The sequence below is a fragment of the Sinocyclocheilus rhinocerous genome, unplaced genomic scaffold (assembly GCF_001515625.1).
Source record: "Sinocyclocheilus rhinocerous isolate Xijiao unplaced genomic scaffold, SAMN03320098_v1.1 scaffold20, whole genome shotgun sequence".
NCBI classification, from domain to species: domain Eukaryota; kingdom Metazoa; phylum Chordata; class Actinopteri; order Cypriniformes; family Cyprinidae; genus Sinocyclocheilus; species Sinocyclocheilus rhinocerous.
Genome location: NW_015640468.1, coordinates 1,471,326 through 1,492,766, shown reverse-complemented (window position 1 = coordinate 1,492,766; position 21,441 = coordinate 1,471,326). Strand labels below are relative to the sequence as shown.

At 39.9% G+C, this 21,441-nt stretch overlaps 1 protein-coding gene across 2 annotated transcripts in view; it reads left to right on the top strand.

Annotated features, from left to right (window-relative positions):
* LOC107753120 (titin homolog) overlaps window positions 1-21,441 on the top strand; it is a 40,287-nt gene that overhangs the window by 4,242 nt on the left and 14,604 nt on the right. The window contains exons 1-6 of one of the 2 annotated variants that reach the window (XM_016569236.1): window positions 1,399-1,489; window positions 1,825-1,918; window positions 2,940-4,254; window positions 4,781-4,859; window positions 6,309-9,377; window positions 9,909-10,031. In XM_016569236.1, the coding sequence (XP_016424722.1) occupies window positions 2,948-4,254; window positions 4,781-4,859; window positions 6,309-9,377; window positions 9,909-10,031 (4,578 nt within the window). In that variant the 5' untranslated portion in view covers window positions 1,399-1,489; window positions 1,825-1,918; window positions 2,940-2,947. Of the gene's footprint in view, window positions 1-1,398; window positions 1,490-1,824; window positions 1,919-2,939; window positions 4,255-4,780; window positions 4,860-6,308; window positions 9,378-9,908; window positions 10,032-21,441 lie in introns of those variants that run through there. The other variant, XM_016569235.1, reaches the window with a different exon arrangement.

Below are 21,441 nucleotides of genomic sequence, written 5' to 3'. Positions count from 1 at the left end.
GTGCAAAAAAATCTAAATATTGAGAAAATTGCCTTTAAAGTTGTCCAAATGAAGTTTTTAGCAATGCATATTACTAATCAAAAAGTACGTTTTAATATATTTACAGTAGGAAATTTACAAAATATCTTCATGGAACATGATCTTTACTTAATGTCCTAATGATTTTTGGCATAAAAGAAAAATCAACAATTTTGACCCATACAATGTATTTTTGGCTATTGCTGCAAATATACCCCAGCGACTTAAGACTGGTTTTGTGGTCCAGGGTCACCAATGACAGTTGTTGATTTAGGCTCTTTGATGGACAGCTAATGCAGTGCCTGAGGATGGTTTTCTTGTTTATCTTTCCACTGGAATCTGATTTGATTGAGTGATATTTACAGCCTTGATTTAGGTTCCTAGAGCTTGACTGTGTGGTGCTGACTGTGTTTTTTAGAATTGCTTTGATGGTGAAGGTCAGGCCATAATTTTGAGACCAGGTTCAACACGGTGGGAAAGTTTTTCAAGTTGAGTGCTGTATAAAAACTTATTTGGTAGCACTGAAATCTTTCATGCTGGCAAAATATCTAGTGCTTGCCCATCACCAAACAAGAATTTGGTTTATGTAGTAGTTGATATATTTCAGTAGAAATAGATTGAATGACAGTGATTTCTTCTGTATATAAAAATGAATGGGGGAAAATATATGAAGAAATATCTGGGTAATATTTTATAAAAATATAAATAAATTAATAAATATTATTTATTTATTTATTTAAATAATATTTTATCTAAAGAAGATTAAGCCTATGTTTAGGCCCATTATACAATTTTTTTGTACTGTAATAGTGTAATGTGAAAAAATATAATAATCAAAATTTAAACCATAAATATGTATGTATGTAAAAATAATCTTAAAACGGGTTCAAATGTAAAAAGAAGAAACCTTTTAACTTTTTTTTAGATTAATTATTTATATTTATTGTAATTGTCTATATAATTCCTTTTTTAGAGACACATTATATAACTTTTAGCACTCTAGCGTTTTGAGGCGTAAGATTTGCAGTTACCAAGGATTCTTCCAAGTTCCAAGATTTGAGATTTGCAGTGTGACTTCAGTGCTGCTAACTTTAATACGGAGGTGTAAAGATCTGTTTTAAAGTTTCTAGGTTAATGGCTGGATCATGTTTGTGTGTAAACGTGTCTCCACGGGATGCCAGAAACGACTTCCCTAAACACAGGTTTTGAAGCTGTAGATATTAAACATTTCAGCTGCAGAGGCGTTTCCTGTCAACAAGCGACTGCCAGTCCATGCACGCAGACCAGGATCCTCCTCCTTTCCTTACTTCGCAGTCGTTCTCCCTCTTTCGATTCATCTGGTGGCCAACCCCTTCCTTCCATGTCACTACTTCTGTCCCCCTTGCGCAACCACACAGCTAAGATTTCACTAGCGGAGACATATCAAATGTGTTGGTTTGCTTGCTAATCTGTAGATGTAGGTCAAGTGCTGGTAAATATCTGGCTTCGATCTATGTGTCTGCTTTCTTTGTGTTCATTTGTTTGTAAAAAGAGACTGATGAAGTCTAATTTGCATGTTGCGTAATTGTGTAGATTTCGGGAATGTGTTTGTGTGGTTGAGTCTGTGCTGTGCCTCAAAAGTCTTTGTAACATTCTCGTTTGACTTTTCAATTATGATATTCAATGATTTCAACAAGCTGTATCATTGACAACAAGTTTACATGTGTATATGTGTGCATGTGTGGAGACTTCAAAATTACAAAGGACACTGATACCTTACTTGTGCAGAAGTAACGGTGTCTGACCATGCTGTATTCCCTGCAACAGAGTCTGGCTCCGCCTCCTCTCCATATGATATGACATCACTCTGCGGTTACCACAGAAACCAGGGCTCCACTGCAGACGGTTGACAGCCAAGCAGGTGAGTCATTATTGTGATGTTGGAAAACTGCAGACAAAGCACACTTTGATAACTGCACGGGGAGACATGGCAAACGCATGTGCATTTACATGGGTATGTGAACGTGTTATGAATCACACTTGCTTACTGTGTAAAATGTAAGTGTGTGTGTGCTGTAAAAGTCTGTGTGCCCATCTAAGTGTGAACACGTGTTTGCTTTAGCGTGCGGCTTCCAAGAGCGACATGTGTACTGCATTAGCAAATATGGCTCTCTGGATCCTCCTGTGAATTCCTTTTGTTTGATGTGTATTTGCCTGTAGTAGCAGGATTTTTACGCACAGACCCGGTCTCAGTCTGGACTCTTAATTCAGCAAATTGATCCCTCCCTCCTGGGCAATGTCCAATCATGCTGATTTAATACACCCGTACACACACGCACTCTCACGGCGTGATTAATGATGTGTCAGTAAAGCGTTCGATGTGCTCTTGTGAGCTCTGTATCTGCCAAGGCAAAGTCCACAGCAGAGGAGAGGAAGAGAGCATTTTTCTTCAGCTTCATAGTCGCACTCCACCACAACAACATTTCTGAGAACACTGTATTTGTTTGCGGTATAAAATTATAGTTCAGAGATTCTGCTCAGCATGTTGGATTTTAGACAGTGCTAAAACTGGCCAGTGGTTTCAACTGACTACAGACTTTTCCCGCCAACCTAAAGGGGGGTTCGCGCTGACAGAGTTGAGCTATGATAAGGCGACTGGATATCATTTTCAATAAGAGCCCGTGATTTCTGGTGACATGAGTGGCAGTTGGCAGTGAAATAGTGTTGAGCCGAGCTTAACTTTATGCAAATGAGCAGTGAAAAGATTTGGCAACAAATTAAGTGCAGGAAGTGATCTGTCGCCACATACAGTTGAACACCTGACAGTTTAGGACTGCCTTCTATAAACGGACAGCCTAGTGATCTACAATTTATTCGGTGTCAGAAAAAATGACTCATTTAAGTGATTGTTCGCAAATTCTGGATTTTTTCTCTTGTTTCAGGTGGTGCGATGGCTGCCCAGGTTGAGATTGATGCTGGGCGGCCATGTGTTGTTGGGAGTCGTCTGCACCTTAGCCCTCTCATAGACTCTAGCAACAAGAGCTTGGTGGAAAGTTCAGGTGGCACCCAGGGGCCACTTATTATTCCCTCGGAGCCTAACAAACCTGTCCCAGGCCCCAAGCCCAGACTCACCCCAAAACCTTTCACTGTGGAGACAAATCCTACTATACGCTCCATTTTTGCTCCCAAACCACAGCCAAAACCAAAACCTGAATCCAGTCGACCAGTTTCCTCCAAACCAGTCCTGCCCAGCACACCTAAACCACAGCCAGCCAGTAAACCCAGTCTACCACCTGCCTTTAAAACAGGACCGAAGCCCAGCGGACAAACAAACAAACCTGTGGCACAACCCTTTAAACCAGCACCTACCATCGCCTTTACTGATTTCAACAAATTTAGAATGACCCAAACTGGGGACGTGCCGAGAAGAACAAGCTTTGGAGCCACACCAGCTCGACCCAAAACCGTTGTTCAGGCCTCCACTCCTGGGGCTGAATGGCCTTTTGCTCCTCGGAAAAAACAACCCGGCCCTTCAATCACTCGTGCTAAATCACTGGGCTTCCTATCAGAGATCGGACTGAATAATGAGGACAGTAAGGAGGATTCTGGTGCCAAGGATGAGAGTTCTCCAACTGTTCTTCGCCCCCAATCTAAAGGTTCAAGACCCAGACCGGTTTCAGCTGTGTTCCTCCAAAACCCCACTAAGTCTGAGTCTCAGGTTGTGTCCCCTGCACCTGCTCCTCGTTGGACAAAAGGACGACCCCTTTCATCTGACCTTACCTCAAAGTTTGAGTCAATTGGGCTGTCCCTAAACTGGCGACCTGCCAAGGAGGATGGCAAAGAAAACACTCCTCAAATGCCAGAGGGTGCTGTAGCTGAGACTCAAGAGAAAGAACAGGGTGCTGAAAAGGCAGAAGGGCCAAATAAGCCCTCTGTGGTTGAGAAAAGGACTCAAAAGATTGAATCGAAAGATGAGGACTCCAAGAAAGACTCTAAACCTGAGGATACAGGAGGTAGCAGTATAAAGAGACGCATCAGCTTGCTCTTGGACTCTTCTTCTTCCTCCTTCTCAGTGGCACGTGTGGATACTCCAGGGACTGAGCCTCGCTCACCGGGGCTGTCTGTCTCTGATACTGATGGAGCGGTGGGGGTGAAACAGCGAATCAAAGAACTGACCGAAGAAGTGCCTACTACACTGTCACCACCCCAGAAGCCACAATGTAAGCCACGTAACCTAGTATCTGACCGCACTAAAAGGTAAGGTCCAGCGGTTTTCACCATTCATTATTAGAGTTGTATGTATGTTAATCAGTTATCAACTTCATGTTGTATGTAATTATGTATGTACTGAAATACTTAATATGCACAGTTTTGCAGTAGTTTTACTGCCTTCAGGTTTTTACAAATGAGTTTCAGTTGTAACTATGACATTCAAGCGATTTTTGTGGGAATAAAATGGATGTGGTGGGCAACGTCTCTCTTTTACTTCCTGACAAAGAAGAAAGTAAAAGGAAGCATTTTATTACTAGTGCAAAGAATAAAGGATCTACATTATGTGCAAAAGTGAGTCTTTATGTATATGTGCTGGCACAGATAATTCTGAAAAGTGTAATTATGTCTCACATACCTTTTTTCCTCAAAAGTACACAAAAAATGTATACTACATACTACAGAAATCATAATACCAATTTGCTTTTGTCATAATTCAGATTCTTTACTTTGTAAATCAAAGCAATAGTATTATATATAGTATTTGTTTCTAATAATTCTGATTTGTTTACAGATTTGAAGTAGAGCTTGAAAGCCATACTTCCTATGAGCTCAAAAGCCCCCAGCAGGTTGAAGAAGATCTCAGCAAAAAGGTATGGGAATTTGAACCACTGCTATTAATCATACTGCCAAAAATAAAACATCTTTGCAAGGTGCAGTAAGGTATGCTTTGTGTTTCAATTTTCCATGAGAAATTCTAACATTTTAATATCTTTTTTTTTTTTAAACAAACAACACCATAGTATACTATAATTGTGAAGTCTATCACAAATGAATTGAACTAACAATAATTGCTTGTTTTCCATTTCCTGTAACATTTGTGGCAGAAGGCCTTGTTTAATGGTTTTAAAGAAGAAATATACGTGTTTTAATATTTGACATTTTTTTCTGCATTTTTCATGAATACAGAAAACATGTAGCTCTTTATACTCAGAGATTTGTATTTGTGTTCTTACCCTAAGACATTTTTTCTATGATAGTCATGTGTTTGATAAAGTAAAACGATACATTGTTAAACGAATAGAAAAATCCTTTTGTAAAGGGCCTTTATGATATTTGTGACAGTAACTGCCCTACTGTGGTCACAGCCCCAAAATAAATGTTGATCACTTTAAAAAAAAAAAAAAAAAAATTCAATTTGAGAGTGAGAGAGAAGAATAGAGGAATAACAAATGAGGTTGAAAAAGGCACTTCTGATGTCACAGAAGGTGCGGCACTCCAAAGATGTGTAACCTGAGTTGTAGCAGTAGTCATATAGTGATTATGAAACATGCATGCTTCGAAGGGAGTGGGGGTGAGAAAGGTCAGTTTGTGAGAGAAGAGGACGCTTTGATTATGGCCCCTTCATGCCCCACCCTGCTTTATGAGCTTTGACAAAGAGCATACAGATCCCATTTCACTGTTCTCAATCACACGCGTCAAGCTCCTCTCCCTTTTCATGTGCCCTTAATGTTTGCTTCTGTCTGCATCCCCTCTTTGCAGTACTTTCTCTGTTTATTAAAGCCTTTACAGTACAGTCCTTCACACATCAGTTTTTTTTCATCTGTCATTATCTCGTACTTCCCCCCATTTGTTATCTTTTTTTATACCCTTCTCTGTAAAATAATAACTTAGATAAGTAATTTGCAAGATTTGACAATCTTTTGTTTATTCAAATGAGTCTGTATTGCATTCTTTCTGTGGCTGATTTGCCATTTGGAGTAGAAACATATTCTATTCCCTTTCAAAGTTTGCCTCTAAATCAGTCATGTAATTCACATAATGTACACAGACGCCCACTGTAATGATAGCTCATATCTGAGCAAAGAAAATGTTACCTCTAAATGCCATACCTGTCAGTAAAAGCTATAATTACACATGGGGCAAAGGCTGCTTCTTAAAAGATCACAGTTGTAGACAGAGCTCAACTTGTCTGACTGAAAGTCAATCCAAGTTCTGGGTTTTTGCTTACTCATGAAAGGAACTGAGACAAAGAAAGGAATCAATGGCTAGTGAAATCATGTAAAAAATATACTTAATTGTATTTTTATTTTATTTTGTAGTTTGATTACTCCACGATTGAAGGGAAGTTTACCAAACAGGAGGAGAGGAAAGCATCATCACTGGGTGTTCAAGACTTGCCCACCAACTCCGGTTTTGATAGTGATGGAGTGCAAACAGTACGAGCATCTATGTTTGACCATGTGGTGGAGAGGCATAATGTTCAAATGATGGAGGATAACATTTCACAAGACCCAAGAGCACAGCAGGAAAGCACAATTAAACCCATGCCCAGTCGAAACCACTCTTTGCGTATTCAAGATAACACCTTTAAAGCTCTTGAAGATGATGATTCTGGTAGTTTGGTCAAAGCAACCTATAGAGAACAAGTTTCTCCTTCCAGCCATGTACATGTGGAGCATGTCTTTGACACTGTGGCTGTGTTTGGAGAGAGCCATGCTGTTAGTGAGGTTTTGCCAACCGCTTCGCTTGAGGACAGAGCTCACACACTGCGTTCTCGGCGATCAGCTCCTCAAGATAAAGAGGACAGACCTACTCATGAGATAAGTAACCTGCTAAAGGATGAAGCAGCCACTGCACGTTACCTCAGAGTAGGGGCATTACACAAATGGACTGCCACAGAGGCAGACAGAGAGAATGAATCTCAGAGGGAGCAACGGAGAGAGATGTTGAGAAAAATGGAAGAAGAGATACAGAGGCAGACAGAATTCCACATGGCTGCAGCAGCAGCATTGGAGGAAGAGGAGGAAGACAGCGAAGCAGAAAGGAAGAAACCGTTAGAAGCACGAAGAGACAGAGAGAGGGAACGAGAGGAAGTTGCAGCACCCAAACGGCCTAAGATGTTAGAAGCCGAAGAACAAATGAACAAACCTAGAGCCACTTACTTTGCTCTGACAGGTCAGATTCAAGAGCCTGTGCATCAAGGTGAGAGAGTGGATGAGGAAGCAATCTTAGGGAGAGTTAAACGAGGTATGGTGGGTGGAGAGAACAGAGGGATGAAGGAGGTTCCATTTGATGATTTCACTGTTAGATTAGGGCAGTGGGGTCCTCAGAATCCAGTTGCTCCATTTAGAAGAAATCCTTCATTGGAAGCTGCAATGCAGAGAGATTTGCAAGAGGAACAGCATAAAAATGACACTGGACTAAGAACAGATCACAGATTACAAGAAAGGGAACGGCAAAAAGCAGTCAGGGAGGAGATGGAAATAGAGAGACAAAGACAAGCAGAGTTTGAAAAGGTGAAGAAACAGAGAGATTTGGAGATAGAGAAACAAAAAATTGAAAGGGAGAAAAGGAGAGAAGTTGAGAAACAGAAAGAGAGACAAAAAGAGTTGGAAAGACAGAGGGAGTTGGAGAGACAAAGGGAAATTGAACGACAGAAACGAGAAAAGGAGCGACAGAAACAAATTGAATATGAGCGAATGAAGGCTGCAGAAAAAGAGCTAGATCAGCAGAGAGAGTTTGAGAGGCAAAGACAAAAAGAGTTTGATCGAGAGAAAGAGAGAATGCTTGAACAAGAGATGCTTAAGCTTAGAGAATTTGAAAAACAGAAAGAGATGCTGGAGTTGGAGAGACAAAGGGAAATTGAAAGACAAAAGCAGAGAGAACTTGAAAGACAAAGAGAGATGGAGAGGCTAAAGGAGTTAGAAAGACAGCGAGATTTGGAGAGGCAACGAGAATTGGAGAAACAGGAAGAGCAAGAGAGGGAAAGACAGAGACGGTTGGAAAGGCAGAAAGAATTGGACAGGCAAAGGGAACTTGAGAGACAACAGGAGATTGAAAGACATAGGGAGACTGAAAGGCAGAAAGAACTTGAACAGACGCAGAGAGAACTTGAGATTGAGAAATGGAAGCGACAGAAAGTAAAGGAGAGGGAGGCCAGGAAAGAGCTGGAAGAACTTGAGAGGATCAAGGAGCTTGAGAGACGACAGCTTCTTGATTTTGAGTTGCAGAGACAGCGGGAAAGGCAACTACAGCAAGAGCAAGTGAAACCGAGATCAAAAAAAGAGCGAGAAGAGAGACAACAGCAGCCTGAATGGCAGAGAGGAGCAGAGCGACATTGGATGGAGACAGAGCAAGAGAAGTCTATACCTACATCTCCACTTCGGCCTAAAGTTCTTGATCTGGATGCAGTGTCCCTTGGTTTTAGGAGTGGTCGAGACAGCCATGAGAATAGCCCCACAGCCCGATGGAAGCAGCCCTCACTTCGTCCTGATGAGCTTTACAAACCTGCCATCTTAGACATTGATTCATTCAGGAGTCAAACCCAACCTGATACCTTCCCTTTAACTGGATTTGGAGGTTTGGAGTCAGGAGGTGTTGGTTCAGTGATTCAAGCTCGTCCACAGGCCACAAATGTTCTCCAACCCCAAATAGCTTCTCAAGTTCAGTCTCCTCCTCAGTCCCAGGCTTTCTTCCAGCCCTCCCCAGCAGAACGTATGAGAACTCAACTCCCGCCTCCTCTGCAACCTCAAATTCTGCATCAAACCCAACCTCATTCACAGCCAATACCTAGGCCACAAACCCACTCATTGATTGAGACCTCAGATTGGCCCTTAGGTGCTCAGCAGCCCATCTCAGCTTTGCCCCATGGGCAAACTAATGCTTGGGGACATACTCAAGCAGAGTTGGCTGTAGATGAGCCCCTTTGGGTATCAGCCATGGAAGGATCCAGAAGACCAATTAGCACCAGACCTGGTGGCCTTGATCAGCAACTCTTGCGTCATGAGGATAGAAGTTTAAGTAGCATTTTGACACCCAGTTGGAACTCTTCCATGGGTCCAGTCTTTATTCCTGTACAGCATCCCACTCTTGCACCATCCATGGTTCCAATTCAAACTACTCTGCTGACTGCACAACCAGGTCTTGGACCCTCTGTAGCCCTTACAATGACCCCAGAGAGATGCTGGACCTCAGCACCTTTGAATGTGGGGTCAAGTGGAGCTTTGGTTTCTTCTCCCACAACACCATTAGCTAAGAAAGAGACTCCAGTACCCACTAGTCACGTTGCAACGTTCTCTGTCACCGATCCTATGTGGAGTCCAAACTGGGAGCTGGCATCCCAGGGACAGAGAGAGAACCGTGCCTCGCACAGGGACAAAATACAACAGGTGAGGAAGAACACACTCTGGCATAGAAGTTTGCACACACGCATTCCCACCGTATAGTCATTTTGTGTGTGTTGTGTTGTGTTTAGCATAGTATTGACATTGGTCAGTTGAATTGCAGAATCACCCAACTATTGGTATTGAAAAATATTCTTTGGAGTTATCAAATATTGTGTCTGTGTGTTGTGTTGTGTTTAGCATAGTATTGACATTGGTCAGTTGCATTGCAGAATCACCCAACTATTGGTATTGAAAAATATTCTTTGGAGTTATCAAATATTGTGTCACAGTTATTTTTGTTATAAGAAAAATGTTATTAAACCTGTTATACTGTATTATGACAGCACTTTTTTAAAACTAAATTTCAATATCGTGATAATACCGCATACCGTGATAAAAGCATTAGCAATTAATCGCAACATGAAAATTTGATACCGGCATATCCCTAGTCAGCATGTGCCTAGTTGTGTTGCATTGCGTTTATTTTGAATTCTTTAAAGAAGCTTGATTGTAGCCCCTTCTATGTTTGTGTAGAAACGTTCAAGGAGTATGTGTCGAAGATCTGCCCCCACGGAAAGCTCTGCCGATGGCCCGCTTACCCATGTGAGAACTCGCAGAAGTCGCAGTGCACACAAAGAAAGAAGTGGAGAGAGCTCGGTAAGTAGGAGCATAATCAGACTTAAAAACTTTGTTTTGTGTATTTTTCTCTCTGTATGTCATTTTCTCATACACATGCTCGCACACACAAACCTATTTACAGGTACTTTGCACTAAGGCTGGGTAATCTATTTACTGAGGGATGCAGTGATAAAAAAGTTTTGGTCAGTTGCAAATTTAACATGTTTTGTCACTGCTGAGTTTAGCATTTGCTGTCAGTTTTGTTTGTGTGTTGTGTTTTGTTTGTACATCGACACAGTTAAATTACACCCCCACAAATCTTTTTTTTTTGATGTTGTAGTAACATTCAGTCGTTTCAACTAAACAGTACTGCATTCCATCTGTTAGTTGGATGCAACTAAAACTAGTCTACGCAATAGATGAAAGGAAAAAAGTAGCTTTAAGTAGCTTTTTTATAGAGATTATTTTTATATCAGCACTTCTAATTAACAAATAGTGTACAGCTTTTTTTTTTTTTATTAATTCAGATTTCCTTAACTCACCTGCCTTTTATAACACAAACTTGTCATCTTGTCAATGAAGGTGCAAGCTTTTGCAAGGTGTAAGAAGCTTGTTAATTTCTCAACTTATGAGACTTTGCCAAAATCACTGAGGTCATTGTTTCTCTCGCTCCATCATTAACATTGTGAAATAGTTTTTGTTCAGTTCCTAACCTAAAACTTTATAATGTAGCACACAGTTTTGAGCTATATTTCAGATGTTGTCAAAAGACTTAAGAAAACAGATGAAATTGCCCAGCCCTACTTTGTACATGGACCAGCAAACATCTTACATAAGAGTCGAGCTCGTCACAATGTCCTAATGGAAAGTGTATAAAAATGAAGGATGGAGAGATTGCCTGTTGACTTCTGATGATGTCACCAGCTTTTAGAGACCAGATGTTGGAGGAGTTCCCCAACAATGTGAATAACAGCTGTCATATGACCCTTTCTGGCATGCAGTGCTCGGCTAATGATGTTTGCCCATATCTGATGGACTTTATAGAATTGTTAATGCTCACATTGAACTAGTTATTTAGGCTGAGGGTCATTAAAGCTGAATGTTTATATTTATATGCATGTTTGTCGGGTATGGAGGCTAACTAGCTTGTGTTTTATTTGTGTGTGTTTGAGTGGGTGGTGCAGGAATGCAGTCTGATGACAGAAAGGAGTGCCTTAAAGTTACTGTGTAATGGTAGAGCATTTTCTACATGGCTACACTGCTAGCAGTGAGTAAGATTGTGTAAATCAAAGTAAAAACAGACTTAATCACAATCATAACAACTGTGTGGAAAGTTATGAACATGTATGGACAACATTAACTCCAGTTTAAACATTTTTTTGAAGAGCTTAAGATTGATCACCTTCTTGTTTTTGGTTGACAGATTCATTGAAATTTCGTACAAATTCTTGAATGATGAAGTGTTTTCAGAAAAGAGGGAAGTTTTTCCACCTAGAGACTTACTCAACAAGGCAGTTTTAGTCTTTTTTTTTCTCTGAGTTCCTCTGAATGCATACATAGTGCCATCTGCTGTATGAATCAAGTTATTACAGTGTTGATTTTTATGATTCACAGTTAGCTGTGGCTATAAAATGTGGCTGATCTGGCAGCCGAGAATATCCTCTTAACCTTTCATTTAATTTGAAACTGAAACCTTTCCAGGACTGATAGTTTGTTTCTTATTTAAATTTTTGAGTTTATTGTTGTTTATTGTGTTCAAGAGGAAGCATTCTCTCTCTCGCTCTCTCGCTCTCATCTTTTCTCAGTATTGGTCATCATAGGAAGTGTCAGTTTTACATCACTGTGTGCTCACGGGCACAGAGGATTTACACAGACACTGAGAGAGGTAGAGAAGTAATGAACATTCACATAAACCTCACAAAAGTAAAGACTGTAAGACATTCATTTGGGCTAAATAGAAGGACTTGCTTCATAGAAACATGGCTTATCACTTCTGTACTTCCTGCTGTTGGTGGCTGTGGGTAAGGTTACTTTATTTTACTGTCAATATGGTAATGCAACTACACATACCACTACACAAAATTCTTCATGCTATCTGAGATAAATGCAGACAAATGCTAAGATGTTTGACTTTTGGATGAAGCCAAATTTGTATTTTTTTTTTTACTAGCATAGATGCATTCAGTCTTTTATAACATTGATTTGTGAAGTTGTTTCTTCCCCTATGATTTGTGCGTATCATACTGTTCAGTTATATTATCTTCATGTGACCAAGGTGAGGCCTCTGTAGATGCTTCCGATTGTCTGGCTAATTAAATAGATATTGTTTTCACTCTGTTCGCTTTGTAAAAATCGACGCGTTTCAAAAAGGCGGGGCATAGAGGAGAAACAATAATGTACAGTATGTGGAAAATAATGTGTTTTTTGAACTTTAAACCGCATAAACACATTTCATTACACCAAATACACAAAATAATGTTCTTTTTAGCAGCATCATATGACCCCTTTAATTTCCTGAAAGTTATTCAGGTGATGGAGGTGGACAGATGGCTCACCCTCCATAAAAAGTACTTTTTTGTGTGTGTCTCCCACTCTCCCCAGGCATCTTTGAATGAATCAGATATGGGATTTGGGCTCAAGTAGTACAGTTTGAAAAATCAAGCAATTCATTCTGTATATTGTACTTTTTTGTTATCTATTATTATGTTATTATAAATACAATAGTATTTTCTGCTTGTATTGTGCAAATGTGAGCCTAGTACTCATATGCAGTATCAGAAATATTAAATATAGATAGATATCATGGATGAAGTTTTTTAAAACAATAGAGTACACATTTTATTCAGCTAGCACTGCTCATTGACTGGCTCTGTGCATCTTGCAGCTAGACCAAAACATATGCCTCTGTTGCATTTTTATTGGTTTTATCAATTATCAATCATTTTAGTATGCATGCCAGCTGTATGAACCAGTTCTGTTAATGTAAATGGCCAAGCCAATCTTAAACAGTGCACAATAAACTTATTTAAGCAACCAGGTCCAGTTCCCTTCTAAATCATCTGCACATCAACAGCATCTCTTTGATTGTCATATGACTATAGGAGATGGTTTCGGTGAAAAAAAGGAGTTTAGATTTGTTTCATTCCCAAATTTGAGCTTCTTATTGAGCAAACAGGTCTCTTGCTTTAACACTTAACTTTGCCATTGCTGTGTCAGAGGACCTGTCAGCTTGCACTGAGTCATGATACTGGGATCAAATAAAATGAATCATCTCTCTCACAGCTTTTGTTACATGGCTTGATATATGAAAAGCCAAAACATCCACATATGTGTATGCTGTAATTTTCAGTTTTGATGTGTAAAGTGTTCACACAAAGGAAGTAGCATAAGTCAGTGTTACCCTTCCTGTATAAGGCCATATCCGGTCTAAAGAGGAACATCAAACAATTTAGACCACTTGTTCTGTTTGGACTTTAGAATTACTCTTTGTTATCTTGATGTACTCAGAGTAATAGGATGTAACCCAGTAATCAAACCCAATATGCTGTTGTTTGTTGTTAAAGGCTAAAGGCTAACCCTTTTGTGTTGTCATGTTACTGGGATATTGGAACAGGCGACCGACTGATGACCAAAAATGGGGTCATGTCATTTTAAGCGAAATATACCTACTCAACCACACACAAAAGTGTACACATATACACAGTACTGTCATATTGGGGCCAAATTTATTTGACAATTATGTTACACTACATTAGTTAGAAACAGCTGTAGTTTGACAGCATTTTTAAGTACATTGAAAGATTTTGGTTGTCCTAAACTAACGTGATTACTTTGGTAATGGGCTTTTATGTCTGTTAATAGTCACGAGGTTTCCAAAACTAGGGTGGAGTAAGTAAAGCTCTCTATCATAAACTATACTGGTGATGTACGTTATATATTTTCTAAGCAGCACAAACTATGACTGATGTCTAAATAAATATACTGTATGATCAAAACTGTATTTTAGAAAACGCAGTAAGCAGGAGATTCCAGTTCTTTGAGGTGGTTTTACCATCAGGCAGATGACTGAATCATGAGCAGTGCCTCTGTGACTCATTTGAATGCCAGGCTGACATGATGGTTTTCTTGTGATGATACATTAATAAAAGTATGGTAGTCATTTTACCACTCAGCACTGTGGCTAATATATGCACTTAAACGATATCCCTTTTCGCCACCTACACACTATTGCCCCTACCTCTACTGTGGTCCATCTTCATAGGGTTCTTCAACCCTGTGGCCAGTTGCATAAACTTAGCCACCATGTTAAGACTGTGTCTTAAGAACTAGTTTGACCAATTAGCAGTTGCCAAAGGGTAATCAGTCTTACTTTGCCAATACAAATAAGACCAATCTACCTTTCATAACTGAATTTAAAAAGCTATGACCAGTCTTGAAGAAAAACAATTAGTTGACTAACTTTTTAAGACTAGTCTAAACAGTTTATGCAACCGGCCCCTGGACCACAAAACCAGTATTAAGTCGCTGGGGTATATTTGTAGCAATAGCCAAAAAAAAACATTGTATGGGTCAACATTATCGATTTTTCTTTTATGCCAAAAATCATTAGGATATTAAGTAAAGATCTTGTTCCATGAAGATATTTTGTAAATTTCCTACTGTAAATATATTAAAACTTAATTTTTGATTAGTAATATGCATTGCTAAGAACTTCATTTGGACAACTTTAAAGGCGATTTTCTCAATATTTAGATTTTTTTGCACCCTCAGATTCTAGATTTTCAAATAGTTGTATCTTGGTCAAATATTGTTCTATTGTTCCTAACAAACCATACATCAATGGAAAGCTTATTTAGCCAAAAATGGACCCTTATGACTGGTTTTGTGGTCACATATGGACGTCAGCCAGATTCTCCTCATGTCAGTTTATATTATATCTGTATTTTAAATCTTTGCCTCTATGCTGATTATCTTGGAGTAAGATGTGTGGTTGTGTACCGATTGTCATAAAAGAAGGAAAGCAGATTCCTATTGCTCTGTCTCTATAAAAGGAACAAAAACTCATTTGCCATTGATTGGCTTTTGCCATTTATAAGACTCTCTTGTCTTGCTGTTCCTTAATCTAATGTTAGTGATTTGTGCCTTCTGTGCCAGCTAAAACTGGAGCCTGTAGTATTTTATTTAAACAGAAATAGTTTTAATGTTTTTTTTTTTTTATTATTATTAAAGGAATTCACATGCAAGTTTGCTTGTTAAATTAGTGACCTAAATATAATTTTGTATATTTCATATTGATTTTATCACAATATTTAAAACTTACTTTATTTCAAAATTTAAATTAGATCTTGAATCTTAGACTTATTTGAGGTCTCAGACTTATGAAGGCCACTGTATGCGTGAAAAAAACACAACTGACACAGTGATTTAGATAGCTGTAATAGTTCAGTGGTATATGGTTATATTATTAATATTATTATTTAGATGTAGATTTAGTCTCAGGTGTAGTTAATATGTGAGATTTTTTTTTCTTCATTTACATAGTGTAATTCACTCCCAGTCCACTAGTGGACGCTAAATTGCACCTCAGCATTTCACTGGCTCTGTCTTCTCTCTCTCTCCCCCCCCCCTTCTCCAGATTTGCTAATTTAATTTTTTCTTGTGATCTGTGTTGATTTCAAAGACTGAAAATCAGAATTCAGATTCTGAAGTTCAGTAAGCGGATATGGAAATGAATGTCAGGCCAAAAAAGGACAGCAAGGTTTGGTTGGTCATCATCAGTGATGTTTGCATGACAGATTGTGTACATTTGCAAAGCAAACTAAGTCATTGTACCATAGGCTTTAAACACCTTACAAGCACAAACATGCACAGGTATGTGCTATTAATCCCATTTATTTGTTTCTGTTAACAATTTCTTCTTCTTTTTTTGTTGTTGTTTTTTTGGTTTCTTTCATCAAGCATTCTTCTGCTCTCAGCAAAATGAGCTGCTGACAATATTGCATAACCAATGCACCTCTCTCCATCTGTCTCTCTCTCTCCTTCTCTTTCTCTCTCAAAGCTGGAACAGTAGCAGGGAACACTGCAGTGCATATATCTTCCTCTCCCTCTCTCTCTCTATTTCTCTCTCTCATGCTCATATCACTGGCTTCCCTTACCCCTCCCTCTCTGTCTCTGCTCTCGTTTTTCTCCTCCCTCTGTTTTCTCCTTGAGTACAAGTCCTGTAGCACGGGGGACGGAGGCAGGAAAGCTGACGCATTTCTGTTCTACCTGCCAGTACCTGCAGGGACACATTTAAGGACACCAGAGGAAAAGACCACCTCGAAACAGTATTTGTATTTCAATGCCTGCGAAACCACCTTGATACTTCTGGCTCGTAATTTCCATGTTTTACGAACAGACTTTCACCCTGGACTTGTGTGTACTAGGCATTCTAGCAACAAAGAAATAAGGAAACACTCATCTTGGTCTCCAGCTTTTCGTTTGACCCTACGTTGAGAGTTACGGACGTTTTCCGAATTGACAGGTGGACAGTTTTGATGCTTTTTGGGAGATGCAGTTGTGTTGAAGTAGCTCGTGCTACCTGACAGGTTTGAGACTTGACTGGGAAAGTCGGTGTGTTTGACAGCTCTGATTCATGAGTTGACTAGCGCTTGTTTGAATGTGTGACTCTGCTGACAGATCCACTCAAAAGACTCTCAAACATAAATGTAGGAGCAGTGCACTGCTAATTTCAGACCATCTCTAGTGACGCAGCTTGAAGTGACATGACGTTTGTCTATGAAATGTGAATGGCATTTGCATGCTATTCATTCATTGATGCATTGGTTGATTGAAATGTAACTATTTAAAAAGAATTGCTCAGGTTAATAAGTAAGGCGTATTGAATCAGCTTCCATGTCATCACGCCACTCTATTTTTTGTTTAGGGACGTAATTGCAGGTGCCTCTGTGGTTACATAATAACTATAACTTTGTTGCTTTGTCAGTGAGCATGAGGCATTGCAGAACTGCTGTGTTTACTTGGACAATCCAGTGTCCTTCATTCTAGCTCTTACTATGATGTCTCAGAAAACTGTATTGTAGAATGATGACTCTATCAACAGTGAGTCATTTATGTACCTAATGTAATTTTGAATAATCGCTTTTGAATAATCTTAAATTAGGAGTACCTGAGTGAATTTCTGTTACTATATATCTGTGACTCGCAGTTGAAAATGTAGCTATTGAGGTGCTACAAAAAATAGTCCCCAAACTTTGGTCAAGCATTGTTGGAAGTTAGATCACGGTCGACTGCTTGGTGGCAAAAAAAATTCTGTTTGTTTCATACTGCAGTGCAGAGTGGAGCACAATCTGTCCTGGCCTCACTCTGGAGACATGCTGTACCAGAACAACACTTAAGTTGCTGGACTGGGCTAAAGAGGAAGGTCCTCTGTATCATAAAGTGCCACCCAACCATGGAGTTTAAACACAGATGCACGTTCCACTGGACCTTACTGGACTGGGCTCCCTTTTAAATTGAGGCCACTTCCCTGAAGGTTGAATTGGACTGGTAGTCAATGGACCTTAGAGCTTCCATTTGAGAGTCTTGATTGGATGTCCACAGTGTCCCAAGTTAAAGAACTTCACTGAAAAATCTTGGCATTGAGAGCTTCAATAAGGACGCAAACGTTTATTAAATTTACTCACTCTGAATCCTGAGAGATGGAGTACCTGGGCGACAAGTTGTCGGTGGCCCACTCGCAAGTGTCGGGCTGGATGGGGAATGTGCGCCGTTCCCTTCAAGGTGCCCTCAACTTGGTCTCCAGCAGTGTAGAGAGAAGATCTGCAGGAGGAGGTGGAGAGGACGGAGGTGGCTTTAAGAGGGCCGCCTCTCTACGCAGCCTGGCCAGTCGCAGCCGAGAGTCCTTCCGCAGATTCAGCCTGCGCAGCCATCAGCGCTTATCCCTACGCAGACGAACCACCTCGCTGGCTTCACCGAGCACTCCCTCGTCTGTAAGAGAAATTTATGCAATTTCTATCTCTGCATTACCCAAAATCATCATCTCTAAAACCACAAATACAGAGTAGCGCACATACTGACTTCCCACCTGGCACCATGTAGTCCTCAATCTTTGTCTAAGTGGTCACTTTCCATTTAAACAAAACTGCTTAAAGCCTTTCTTTTGTCATTGTCTGAACTTGAAACTGAGCTTGCTTCTGTAGTTGTCTCAAGCTGTATGGCTGGAATGGGCAACTCTGGTCCTGGTGGGCCACAGTCCTGCAAAGTTTAGCGCTATCCCCTATCAAACACCTGAAAAATCTGACCTCAGATGTCTTCAGGATTGCTTGAAAATTACAGGCAGGTGTGTCTGATTAGGGATAGAACTAAACTCTGAAGGACAAGGGCCCTCCAGGACCGAAGTTCCCCCCCAACACTGCACATTTTGCTTGTCCCCTTAATCAAACACACCTGATTCAGGTCGTCTGCTCATTAGTAGAGACTCAGAGACCTGAAATGGGTGTGTCAGACAAACGAGACATGCAAAATGTGCAGTGTTGGGGGTCCTCCAAGAACTTGATTGAGAACGTGAATGCTCAGTCTTGTTCCTGGGGATCTGCCTCCATAAAAAGTTCAGTTCCAACCCTAATTAAATAATACACCTGAACTAGCTTCAGACGTTTGTTGTATTCGACTGTAAGTGCCCTGCGAAGTGGAAATCACAGGATATTTCGCCATGATTCCAGTTCGAAGGAAGTGTATTTGTTCCATTCAAAAGGCATTAAAGTGTGCGAGACATGAATTTAAATTGTATTTATTTACAGAAGAATTATGTCACACTTCACACTTCTCTGAGTTTCGTCTGTGTGTGAAGGCGCTGCAGGCAGTGGCGTAGCGCAAATCCGTAAATGAATGTTCCGAAGTGAAGTAAACTTCAACGGATTTCCCGTGCTCAGGGAGTAGGGAGCAATGAACACTGTGTAGGGACCATGTCAATCTGAACACAGTTCATGCATGGAGCTCTCTTCTAACGAGCTGGTTGTCTGAATCAGGTGTGTTAAATAAGAGAGACATGCAAAATATGCAGAGCAGTGGTCGCCAGGACTGGAATTGAGAACCACTGAGATAATGCATAATAATGATAACATCGCTCACAACAGGCAAAAGTGACCTATAGGAATTGGCTTCAAATTTATTTTTAAAAGCTGTGAATTTGGAGGCATTTTGATGGCTGTAGCAGCGTTTCTCATCCTTGTTCATGGAGGCAAATAAACACTACACATTTTCAAACTCTTCATAATTAAACACATCTGATTCCACTCATCATGATTCCACCAGCTTATTAATAGAGTTCCCAATATTGCATCCAAAATCGCATACTGTCTTAGTATGTTCTAAACTGGATGAGGAAAAATCTTGACAATTGTTAAAAAAGTACATTCTATATATTATCAATGTGTGTAGTATTTTAATAATCCAGACATGCTACGTCTGTCATGTTGTCACTGTCTCAACGTTTACATGGACATCAGTAATCTAATTATTTACCTTATTCTGAATAAGACAATATTACGATTAAGGTGTTTACATGAGTTGCTTTTAGAATATTCCTTTCATGTTCCCGTTTTACATGTTATAGTACATAGATCTATTAATGGCACACGTCATTACATCCCCACACGATGCCACCCGACGTCCCCTCCAGAATTTCACATATAAACATATAGTTCGTCTTCGTTATGATGCCATGTACAGTTTTGGGTGTTTAATTTTTAATTTACTGAAAGCTTCAAGTGAAGTTAATTATTTGTCATGCTATACATGCAAACAGATGACGGCATTGTTGAAGCCATTCTTTTGTTTGCCGTCAAACGGTTGACCACTGCCGTCCGTGTGTGTATCCTGTCACAAATGAAAAGTCCTACATGACGGTAATAATGTGATTAAGGTGTGTACATGTCTTTACTGCACTTAAATAATGCGACTAAAATAGGAATACTCCACATGTCTTAATTCAATTAGTGTTTACTTAGATTATGACTTTAGCCGGATTAAGGTAACGTGACTTATGCTGTAAGTTGCGTCACTTCACTGTCATTCAACTCCTTTCCTTTGGCTTAATAGGAGAGTAAAGTGTTTATTGGATGCAGACTTCAGAATCTCAGTGGAAGTAGTATGTCAGCCAGGTACTTTTTGCCTATTGTTTTATGAATAATGTGAATTTTCAGTTCACATACTTTTTTTCGCCTACTATATAGTAGTAGGCATGCATGTACAGGGCAAGACCTGAAGTGGATGGGTCAGATAAGGGAGACATCCGACTGCTGGTGTGCCTACAGGAACAGGGGTAGGATATATTAGGCTTACAGGAGTTTTATAGGAGGTGCATTTAGAGACTTCCTATGTCATTCAATCTGGATAACTTTCACATATAGATTGTTAAATCTTTTAAATCAAATTTTTATACCATGTTCCTGTATGTTGTATACATTTTCTTTCTTTTGTACCTGGTACCTCTCCATCTCCTACTCTGTATGTGTTTGTGTTTGGTGGCTTGACCTTTGCAGAGGTATAAGAGAATCTTTGAGATGCACAGTGAGCCCAGAAGGGCATTCTGGGAAAGCTAGGTCAGCATGATTGACACAAAATGTAGACATCGTCTGCATGGGTACTGTTTCATGCATACTGAAACCTGGCACTACACTGCAAGGATAGTTTGCATAAACTTCTTGGACATTTACATGCATGTTCTCAGCATGTTCTCTCTTACACCAAAAGATAATGTACATTTGCAAAGCATTGTGATGTTTGAGTTATGCCTCCTAGTCAGTGCCTGTTGGTGTTTAGGTATGTATAAGCTAGGGATGCGCCGATCCGATATTCATATCGGGTATCGGCTCCGATAGTGCCATTTTTCTCGGATCGGGTATCGGTCAGAGAGGGCCGATTCCAAATCCGAGTTTTTTCTCTCTTTTTTTTTACCCGATTGTGCGAATTTTTCTGTGTTACTTCTGAAGCCATACGATAGCTTAATGTGAGCTACATATTAATATTTAAGTCCTTACATTAAAGTTCACACAAACTCTTTTCTCCGCTGTGGCTGTCAGTCATTCGTTCAGCCTTTAAACCCTGGTCGCGTTCGGTTACAGCAGTCAGCTTGGTAAAGCGCTCTCCCAAGATCATTTTGTGTTCCCATTATACTTGATTTGTAAATACATGTCTATGATTTAGCAAAAAGGACTTTATCTTCTTGCCGGAGTTTAATGCTGTTTTGTTACTTGCTACCGGGTGTCTGTGAGAACAAAACACGGGCATAGAAAAGACTATAAATTGTTTTTAACGTGCACAGTAACTGAAATTTAAAACTGTTAAAAGAAAGGCTCAACTTTGTGCTTTGCAGTTTTTAACACGAAGCGCTTAATGTGCGCACATTGTAAGCGCTTCGTGCTCATAGACTGTCAACCCTCTATAT